We start from the raw sequence: 11,445 nt of genomic DNA on the forward strand, positions 1-11,445 counted from the left end.
ATCTTTTGTGTATCTTTGAGCTATGGAAGGCACTCTACATAAAATAAGGGTTTTCACTCATATATCTGTTTGAATTGTTTTCATGATCCACATAGATCTATTATGAATGCTAGATCTAATTATTTAATAAGAAGGGATAATGATTTTAATGTAAAGATTGAAGTATTGTAGAGTAAGTATAAATTTGTCTCCATGAAATCATATCACAAACGATGAGTTAGACACAAGACTAGAAAATCTAGAAGTATATGATTCTATGCTTAGAACACAAATATGTATTCGCTAACAATAATCTCTTTTGAGATCATGAAGTATCTTGAAGGATAAAAATATTTCTATACAAAATATATTATAAGGTGCTCCTTAATGTATGTGTCAATGTTCTAGAATAATTACCTTACAAAACATATAGGGATCCTTAAATAATCATTTAAGGAAAACTATGTATAATCTGGAGGTGCAAAGTCTGAGATGCTAGAACCGCAGGGATATGTCTGCATTGAATGATATATAATGCAAGACAAAATTATTCTAGAACTATATATTGATAAGTCTTGCAAAAATCTCTATACCAAAATATATATCGGGTAACCTCACAAGCATGTCACGAATATAAGGACCCTTACAAGAATATTTGAAACTCTGAAGTGACATAAATTAGAGTTTTGGGGTTATGTTTTCCTTTGGAAACATTGTATTATATTCACAAGAAATACATTATTACAAAGCATTAAAACCTTTCACTCTTGAGTGAAAATATTTGAATATGCACACCTTAATAGAAGAAGTTAATTAGATATGAAGCTTGTAATGAAGAAGAGGTTGAATTCTCTTTTAAGGTTGAAAATAAAAAGTTGATGCATGAGCATCCAACTGAAAGGCGACAGTTGGAATTGAATTCTTCTACTGGACAGAAGAAGAAGTTTTTGAATTTTATTTTATTTTTGTTTTAAGTTAAATTTGGGCTGACACAGCTATTGTAATTTGAAATTAAAAGAATAGTTATATTAGGATTAGTTAAATGTTAGGAATTAGTTTCAAGAAATTGTTCTGTAACTAAAAGACAATTTCTCAACCATGTGGAAATCCTGGAAAGGCATAAAAACCAAACCAAATCCTATAATTATATGTGATATTTTCATCTTAAAGCTAGATAGATTGTTAACTATAGTCTGAGCTCTGTTTGATTAACAAACCAACAACACAGAAACCAGGACAATTAACCAAAATGCACCCGAATTAACAAGGAGGAACAACAAGTTATATCACAGTCAAACTGAACCAGGAAGGAACAACGTGCTTCAAATCAAGACTACAGAAGAAACAAACTGAGCGAGAACAACATTATAAAGGAGAAACCACAGGTACATTTCTAAAAAAATTCTTTGGTAAATAGAATTTAAATTTATTTCATTTCAAAGAGTCCAGAATATACATTGAATAAGCTCCAAACAGTGTCGAACAATAACCCAACAAGGGTTATAAAAGATTATACATATTATCAAACGGCTAGGGTTCCACCCTGCTCACAAGTCTGGTAATGCATTCAAACAATGCAGGGCAAGTACAAACCATTCAAGAAATATAGTATAGCGGAAACCCTCTTGGGCTTTTAAGTTCTAACGAAGTTAAAACTACCAGCTACAAAGAGAAAGACCTTACCATTTTCGCATAGGGGAGTCTTGGGCTTCGAAGACAGCAAGGAGTCACCTAGGTTCCATACCTACTACCACAACAAAATACCCAAGTCAAAAAGCCATAGGAGAATACGATTGATAAACATAACTGGAAGGAGAGTAAGCGAAGGATTGCATTGATATTTTATCTAGAGAAACAAGCCATCGAACCAGAAGGCAGGAAGACAGAACAAGCACGAACAAGACTCCATCACAGTAAGGTCACCAAAGGGTTTAACCTTCTCACAAAGGAGCCAAGAGATCAGTAAGATGAAAACAAAACTTGAAGGAAAGAACCAGAACGAAAACCTACCTGTGCGTGACGAAGTCGAGTTGCCCAGGAGCGAAGCCGAAGACTATTGAACACGCAGAAAAACAATCATAAAAATTACATACAGGACTGTGAAAATCTGAGCAAAAGTCGAAGGATAATAATACAAAAAGAACAGTGTACCAAGCATGTGTGTCTCATGAAGACAGAGACCCTGCAAGAGAAGAAGTCGAAGCCATTTCACACAAACAGAGAACCTTCACAAATCACCAGCAGTCATAGGGCCGAAACCCTTACCCTCCTCTTTCGCTCAGGCCTTGTGACAATAAGCAAGAAGTGACAAATAACCCTAAGGACAAAAGACAAGTGACTTTTAACCGGAGAGATAAGCCCACGGATTCAACCCAAGATCGCATGAGGGTGACCGCCTAGGGAGGAGTGTAGGTAGGTAGAGTTAAATTCACAAATTAATTATAAGGTCCTTGATATACCAAATCAACCATATTTCAATTATTGACATTGAAGTTTGCATCCTCGAGAATCCCTACCAATTTTGGTATCAGAGCAAGTTTCTCTTCTTCAATGAAGATGGAGGTAGGAAGAAGAGGTTGGGGCAGAGCCATCAAAGGAGTAGTAGATGAAGGGCTATGAGAAGAGATCAGAACTTTGTCTGCATGTTTGGTAGCAGTGGAAGTAGGAAGGTGTAGAGATCTTGAAGGTGGAGATGACAGTGAGGAAGAAAACGCAACAACGACAGATGGGTAGGATGAAGAGGGACTAGAGATCAAATTGTTGAAATCAGTTTTGATGGCTAACAGCAAGCCAAAACAAGAGATTTCTAACTATGATGGCATCTTGTCCACAGAGGCATTTTTGTACTGGATAAGTGAGTTAGATAAATATTTCGAATATGAAGAAATCAGTGAAGATAGGAAAATCAAGTTTGTTGTTACCAAGTTGAAAGGACATGTAGCACTGTGGTGGGACAGTGTGCAGGTAGAAAGGAGAAGATTGAAAAAACCATTGATCAAAAAATGGGACAAAATGATTGTGAAGATGAAAAGAAAATTTCTACCTAAGGATTATCAAATTTCCCTTTACAGACAGGTGCAAAACCTGAGGCAAAAAATGATGTCTGTAAAAGAATATATTGAAGAGTTTTATAAAGTAAAGCTAAGAGCTGGGTATGTTGATGATACCCTCGAGAAGACAGTCATATTTGTAAATGGTCTCTGGATGGAGATCCTAGACGAGATTAGTATTCTTTCCCCTAAGACTATAGAGGAGGCATATCAGAGTGCTTTGAAATAAGAAGAGAAGATTACTAGGAAACAGAATGCAAAGAGAGGATGTGGTTCCGGCTGTGGAAGAGGACAGTCCCTTGGCAGAGGTAAACTTCCAATAGCAATGAAGAGGGAAGTAGTTCAAAGACTTCAGGATAGAGTGAGAGGGAAGGTAACCCTAGAGGAGGAAGGCCATACCAATGTGGAAGAGGTAATGGTAGAGGCAAAGGAAATGCCTATCAGTGTTACAAGTGTCACAAATGGGGACACGGGTCTTTTGAATGTCCTAAAAATGAGCACACTGGACAGAGGGGAGCTTATGTTGCTCAACTTGATGTAACAGAGGCACCACCACAGGAGGTCGAAAATGTGCCCAAAACAGGAGAAGACTTGGTGTTGAACAAGGTTTTACTAAAGCCAGCTAAGGAAGTAGTTGATCTGACACAGAGGAAAGCATTGTTTTGGACTGTGTGCAAGTCGCATGGGAAATGCTGCAAATTAACTATAGACAATGGAAGTATTGATAACCTGGTAGCTACTAAAATGGTGGAAAATTTGGGTTTGAAGAAGTTGAAGCACCCAACTCCATATAAGGTGTCTTGGTTGCAGAAAGGACACCAACTGCTGGTTGGTGAGCAGTGCGAGGTGGAGTTTCATATTGGAAAGTACAAGGACAAGGTGACTTGTGATATTATGCCTATGGATGTGTGCCATATTCTATTGGGCAGACCATGGAAATATGACATGAAGGTCATCCATGACAGGGAGACGAATTGTTACAGATTTGTTAAGGATGGGATAAAGCATATGCTAGTTCCCATGAAAGAAGAAAATACTACAGAAACTAGTGGAACAAAAGCATTTTTGATAGGCAAAAAGGAGTTTCTGCAACAGATTGAAGGTAATGAGGTAAACTATGTAGTTGTGTGGAGAACAAGAGCAGCATTGATACATACTAAAATTATTGACTTGCTTGTGGAAATACAGGACATGCTGCAAGAGTTTAGTGATATTGTGGTAGATGATCTACCAGACAAATTACCACCCAAGTAGAGCATTAGTCACCATATTGATTTCATTCCGGGAGCTAGTTTGCCAAACAAGGTTGCTTACCAGATGAGTCTAAAAGAAAATTAGGAGATTAGGAAGCATGTACAGGAGTTTTTGGATAAAGCGCTGATTCGGGAGAGTCTAAGCCCTTGTGCAATTCCAACTGTTTTAGCTCCTAAGAAAGGAGGTGAATGGTCAATGTGCACTGATTCTCGGGCGATAAACCAGACTACTATCAGATACAGGTTTCCTTTACCACAGATGGATGATATGATGAATTGTCTGAGTGGAGCAGCGTACTTTTCAAAGATAGATCTGAAAAGCGGCTATCACTAGATCGGGATTCGAGAAGGTGACAATTGGAAGACATCTTTCAAGACCAATGAAGGCTTATATGAATGGTTGGTCATGCCATTTGGACTGAGCAATGCTCCCAGTACATTCATGTGTTTGATGAATGAGATGCTGAAAGAATTCATTGGCAAATTTGTGATCGTATATCTGGACGATATACTTATATTCAGCAAGACGAAGGAAGAACACTTTCGACATGTCAGGTACGTACTAGAAAAATTGCAGCAAAATAAATTGTTGATAAATTTAAAAAAAAAAATCTTGTTTCAAGAAAGAGCTGATTTATTTGGGATTTGTGAATTTTGAGAATGAGTTGAAGATGGATCCGGGGAAGGTTGCAACCATAGTTAGCTGTCCATCTCCCAAAAGCTTGTTTGAAGTGAGAAGTTTTCATGGACTGGCGAGTTTCTATCAGAAGTTTATTAAGAACTTCAGTGGAATTTGTGCACCTATGGTGGACACCATTAAGAAGGAAAATTTGCCTTTTCATTGGATAGAGTCGGTTGAGAGGAGTTTTCAGCTGCTGAAAAAGAAAATCACTGAAAAACCAGTTCTAAGATTACCATATTTTAACAAACTTTTTCATGTTTATGGTGATGCCATCGGGATAGCTATAGGTGCATTACTCATCCAAGAAGATAAGCAAGTAGCCTATTTCAGCGAGAAGGTAATTGAAAGTAGGAAGAAGTACACGTCTTATGACAAAGAATTTTATGAAGTCATCCAAGCACTGAAGCATTGGAGACATTATTTACTGGCTAATGAATTTGTCTTGTTTTCAGACAATTTTGCGTTACAGTACATCATGCAGTAGCATAAGTTGAATCATAAACATGTGAAGTGGGTGGAGTACTTGCAGAGTTTTATGTTCATTTTGAAACACATCAGCGGTCAAGCCAACAAAGTGGCAGATGCATTAAGCAGGAGAAGTTTGATCCTACAAGAAAGTGCAATACAAGTATTAGGATTTGAACATCTTAAGGACTTGTATGAAATAGATGTAGATTTTAAAGAAGCTTATGAAGATTTCCAAAATCCACTATTGAGGGACAATAGTCCATGGTTGGACTATAATATGCAGGAGGGGTTGTTGTTCAAAGGAGGACAGTTGTGTATTTTGGAATGTTCTATGAGAGAGAACTTGATCCAGGAAAAGCACAATGGAGGTTTGGCCGGACATTTTGGCATAGACAAGACTTTGGATCAGCTGAGCCACTTTAAATATTGGCCTAGGATGCGAAGAGATGTGCAGAGATTCATGATCAGATGCAAAGTATGTCAACATGCAAAGGGTCGCAAATGCATTGTTGTATACACCCTTTCCCATTCTGAATAGACCATGGGACTCAACCAGCTTAGACTTTGTCTTAGGTCTATCGAATACACAGCGAGATTCGACTCCATCATGGTGGTGGTGGATCGTTTCACCAAGATGGCACATTTCATTCCATGCAGAAAAACTAGTGATGCCACACATATAGCACACTTGTTCTTCACAGAGATAGTCAGATTACATGGCTTGCCGAAGTCCATCATCTCGAACAAGGATGTAAAGTTCACAGGCCATTTTTGGCGAACCTTGTGGAAGAAATTAGACACCAAACTGAACTTCAACTTAGCTTATCACCCGCACATAGATGGGAAAACCAAAGTTGTGAACCGGAGTCTGGGAAATCTATTGAGGAGTCTGGTTGGTGAAAATTCCAGATAGTGGGATCATGTGCTTGCACAAGCGGAGTTTGCTTATAATGACTCACCCAACAGAAGCACAGGCATAAGCCCTTTCCAAATCCTATATGGAATGCACCCACGTGGAATATATGAGTTGCGGGATTTGGGTCAGTTGGAGTGTAGGAGTGCTGATGGAGAAGATTTTGTGAAGGCAATCAACAATCTACATCAATAAGTAAAATTGAAGCTACAGGACAACAGCCAAAAATACAAAAAGAAAGCAGATTTGAAAAGGTGGGAGGTACAGTTCGAAGTAGGAGACCTGGTACTGGCACACTTATGCAAGGAGAGGTTTCCAAAAGGCGAATACAACAAATTGAAAATGAAAAAGATTGGGCTTTGCAAAATCCTTCGGAAGTTTTCTGCAAACACTTATGAGTTTCAGTTACCTCCAGGTATAGGAATTTTGCCCATTTTTAATGTGGCAGATCTAAACCCTTACATTTTTGTTGATGAGGAAGACAGTTCAGAGAGATGAACACGGGACACTCAGAATGAGGAAGAATCGGGGGATTAGACAAATGCCTCCAGCAAATCCTTTGGAGATTGAACAGATTTTAGATACACAAGTGGCCAGGAAGACTCGAAAGAAGGAATATTTACAGTATCTGGTTAAATTGGAGGACCGTCCTATTGAGGAATCTTCCTTGTTAGACGTTGCTCAAATTCAAAGCATGAGGTACTCTATTGAAGAGCTCATGGATAGGAGCATGATTTTAATTTACCTCGGGAGCCTAATGCAAGACCATCCAACTGAAAGGTGATAGTTGGAATTGACTTCTTCTACTGGATAGAAGAATAATTTTTTGAATTTTATTTTATTTTTGTTTTAAGTTAAATTTGGGCTGACACAGCCATGGTAATTTGAAATTAAAAGAACAGTTAGATTAGGATTAGTTAAATGTTAGGAATTAGTTTCAAGAAATTGTTTTGTAACTAAAAGACAGTTTCTCAACCATGTGGAAATCCTAGAAAGGCATAAAAACCAAACCAGATCCACATTGTGGGGGCCTGCCATCTTACGGAAGAAGAATAATCAGAAATAATTGATTTGATAAACTGTGTGTGAAGTATTTTATTATCATAAATTTCTTGTAATTATATGTGATATTTTCATCTTAAAGCTAGATAGATTGTTAACTATAGTCTGAGCTCTGTTTGATTAACAAACCAAGAGCACAAAAACCAGGACAATTAATCAAAACGTGCCTGAATTAACAAGGAGGAACAAAAACTTATATCATAGTCAAACTAAACTAGGAAGGAACAACGTGCTTCAAATCAAGACTACAGAAGAAACAAACTGAGTGAGAACAACATTATAAAGGAGAAACCATAGGTACATTTCTAAAAAAATTCTTTGGTAAATAGAATTTAAATTTATTTCATTTCAAAGAGTCCAGAATATACATTGAATAAGCTCCAAACAGTGTCGAACAATAACCCAGCAAGGGTTATAAAAGATTATACATGTTATCAAATGGCTAGTGTTCCACCCTGCTCACAAGTCTGGTAACGTATTCAAACAATGTGAGGAAAGTACAAACCATTCAAGAAATACAGTATAGTGGAAACCCTCTTGGGGTTTTAAGTTCTAACGAAATTAAAACTACTAGCTACAAAGGGAAAGACCCTACCCTTTTTGCATAGGGGAGTCTTGGGCTTCAAAGACAGCAAGGAGTCACCCAGGTTCCAAACCTGCAACCACGACAAAATACCCAAGTTAGAAAGCCACAGGAGAATGCAATTGATAAACATAACTGGAAGGAGAGTAAGCGAAGGATTGTGTTGATATTTTATCTGGAGAAACAAGCCATCAAACCAAAAGGCAGGAAGACAGAACAAGCACGAACAGGACTCCATCACAGTAAGGTCACCAAAGGGTTTAACCTTCTCACAAATGAGCCAAGAGATCAGTAAGATGAAATCAAAACTTGAAGGAAAGAACCGGAACAAAAAGCTACCTATGAGGGACGGAGCCAAGTTTCCCAGGAGTGAAGCTGAAGACTATTGAACACGTAGAAAAACAAACACAAAATTACATACAGGACTATGAAAATCTAAGCAAAATTTGAAGGATAATAATACAAAAAGAACAGTGTACCAAGCATGTTCGTCTCGTGAAGACAGAGACCTTGCAAGAGAAGAAGTTAAAGCCATTTCACACAGACATAGAACCTTCACAAATCACCAGCAGTCATAGGGCCAAAACCCTTACCCTCCTCTTTCACTCAAGCCTTGCGACAATAAGGAAGAAGCGACAAATAACCCTAAGGACGAAAGACAAGTGACTTTTAACCAAAGAGATAAGCCCACGGATTCAGCCCGAGAACGCATGACGGTGACTGCCTAGCGAGGAGTGTAGGTAGGTAGAGTTCAATTCACAAATTAATTATAAGGTCCTTGATTTACCAAATCAACTATATTTCAATTATTGACATTGAAGTTTGTGTCCTCGAGAATCCCTACCAAAATTCCTCTCAAGGAAGATGAGTAATTTTCATAACTTGATAGATGAATTGATAGTGTTGAAGAAATAATCAAGTATTATTGGACAATGGGTATTTATATGTTGAAGATAAATCTCATCCCTAAATGATGGAATCTATTGAAATGGAGTTGCTTCTACAATGAGTTTGAGGAAACCGAGTTACTTGTTTTGGAATTACCAATGATAATCAATGGAGAAAACTTGATTAATTGATGACAATGATGGATTTCATCACATGTGAAAAGGGCATATTTATTATAGTACTTTCACATTTGGATATCTAGGGTTTGTAAAGCCTAGTAAGAAAAAATGGATTGGATAAGAAAGCCCTAGGGTTCATGGAAAAATCCCTACGATTAAACATTTCCTCTAAAAGAAGAAAAACCTTAGCACATGAAAGGAAGCAATCACATCATAGTGATGATATGGATGCAACTGATTTGAAAAATGGATGCAAGAAGACAAAATATAGAGAGGGAGCTGAAATTTCTTTATAATCCTCAAAATATAAGTACTTGATATCTGTTCTTTTATTATTAGTGTTGTTGTTGTTTTTTACTATTATTATCTTGTATTTGTTTCTTTAGTTTGTTGTAATTACTCTTCCATTACCTGATAGTGATGATTGCAAGTATATAGTAAAAGTTTCCAAGGCTCTAGGAAAAATATGGAAGAAGTGGATGAATCAAGCAAAGAAAGAGGAATTTCCCATACTCATGATTTGTGTTGAGAGATATTTTACAATATGAGATCTGAGCTCATAGGGAGTGGATAGATTAGAAATTTTAAAGTATACCATGATTATGCCAAAATGAAGTCAAATGGTTCTACCAGATCTAGCATGTAGTAGATAACAACATAGAAGCAAGATTTAAGGAAGTTATCCCATAAAGAGGGAGAGGATCATGATAATATGTTTGCCCCAATTGTGAGGTACACTTCTATTATCATTGTTTTGAAAATTGCATTAGGTTGAAGTAGAGATTGCTTTCACCACTGAAGTAATTAATGAGGAAGGAGTGTATATAGAACTACCTTAGGCTTTTAAAGTGCATGAGAAGAAGTCTCATGATTGAAGAAGACTTTGTAATATCGTAGGAAGACACGTTGTGCTTGGAATTTTTAGATTAATCGATCAAGGATGATCCTATATGATTTGTTTCAAAAGGAATCAAAGGACTTATGTGTCAAAGGGAGGAAATGTGGTAGAAATAATTTCTTCCATAACAGAGGGAGCAGTGAAAGAGACATGTTTTAGCTTCAAAGGGAGTTGACCTATGAGTTCAAGATGATGCAGTGTCATTGAAATTTTCAAGCTACGTAGATAATATGCTAAAAGATAACAGTAGCAAAGGGATCATCCTAAATTACCACAATAGGATATGTTTCACCATGAGAGGGAGCACCTAGCTAAGGTGAAAGGAAAGAATCTCTAGTGATGGAGCCAATAAGAAGAAGTTGATTGGTTTTATGAGCCAAGGAAAATTGATTAAAATGGGTTGGAGTACCAACATGGTACAATTAATCATGGAAAAGTCAGTTATGATTTGATATTTGTGAAGTATAGATGCATATTTAGATTGGGAAGAGAGTGTTGAATAAAGAAAGAGTTCATCAAGATATTGCTTCAAATGAGCATGAAGTAGTCATATGTCACACTTAGTATTGTAGAGGCTGAGTATATTGTAGTTGGATCGGCAAGTTGAGAAGTAGTATAGCTTCAGAGGCTACTTATAGGATTTTTTTAATCAAGTGTAGGTGATGATATGGATAACATGTCAAAGCACAGCGATATCCTAAATATCATGGCATGGTACGAAATGAAGCAGTGTGGCTCCACTATTATTATATAGTATAGCAGATTGTTGGAAAAGCCTGTATCCCAGGATGAAGTATACACATACTTCAAGGACAATATTGGACTTGTTAAGAATACCTCTCTTAGTAAGAGTGATTTCCAATGAGATAGCATCAGGGATAGACATTCTCCCTGTGTCATATATGACCATAATTAACGAGAATGGTCCAATAGAAGACAACGACTCTTCTAGTGTCAAGTATATTGAACAAAATTAAGAAGAATGGTCCTATAGGCCCATAATTACTCTGATAGAGTGTGGCCATTGGAGATTCACCATGTGTCAAGATATTGACTAGAGTGATGGTGAACCAAGACTAGTTTGTATACCATGTGTCAAATAGACTAGAATTATGGTGACTAGTTGGTGCTAATGATGTACCATGTGTCAGGAGTACTGACCAGGATTATGGTGAGGAGGTCCACCATAGTTCATAGGTACTCACAAAAACTATAATAACTTTTTGATGTTGTTGAATTACCATGTGTCAAATTGTTTTGACCAGATTATGGTAATTGATTAATGCTACTAGATCGACATGTGTCACATTTTTTTGACCTAATTATGGTGATGATTTGTTATAACCTTTTTCTTAGAGAAATTTGTCAACATGAGAACATCTAGATAGGCATTATGAATACATCCCTAGATAAGAGAGTGTTTAATTTTGTAGCTATGGTCAGTATTCATAATTAATATTTGTTAGCTTTGATGTATTTATAATAAATAT

At 37.0% G+C, this 11,445-nt stretch overlaps 1 protein-coding gene across 1 annotated transcript; it reads left to right on the forward strand.

The window, feature by feature from the left end:
* Nucleotides 1-3,283: 3,283 nt before the first annotated feature.
* On the forward strand, nucleotides 3,284-5,458 carry LOC149179485 (uncharacterized). The gene is made up of 5 exons (XM_089422483.1): nucleotides 3,284-3,337; nucleotides 3,540-4,139; nucleotides 4,805-4,837; nucleotides 4,954-5,301; nucleotides 5,417-5,458. Exons 1-5 carry the CDS (start codon nucleotides 3,284-3,286, stop codon nucleotides 5,456-5,458), a joined length of 1,077 nt encoding a protein of 358 aa, XP_089278609.1.
* The last annotated feature ends 5,987 nt before the right edge of the window (nucleotides 5,459-11,445 follow it).

The sequence above is a fragment of the Pinus tabuliformis genome, chromosome 4_1, assembly GCF_031772625.1.
Source record: "Pinus tabuliformis cultivar Carrire ecotype Pingquan chromosome 4_1, CPIR1, whole genome shotgun sequence".
NCBI classification, from domain to species: Eukaryota; Viridiplantae; Streptophyta; class Pinopsida; order Pinales; family Pinaceae; genus Pinus; species Pinus tabuliformis.

What these genes read in the sequence shown, in the direction of transcription:
- LOC149179485 (XM_089422483.1), top strand. Translation starts at nt 3,284, where the DNA reads ATGCAAAGAGAGGATGTGGTTCCGGCTGTGGAAGAGGACAGTCCCTTG. An exon ending in AGGACAGTCCCTTGGCAGAG is followed by an intron (nt 3,338 to 3,539) that starts GTAAACTTCCAA and finishes CACACTGGACAG; the next exon opens with AGGGGAGCTTATGTTGCTCA. An exon ending in AACAGATTGAAGGTAATGAG is followed by an intron (nt 4,140 to 4,804) that starts GTAAACTATGTA and finishes ACTTATATTCAG; the next exon opens with CAAGACGAAGGAAGAACACT.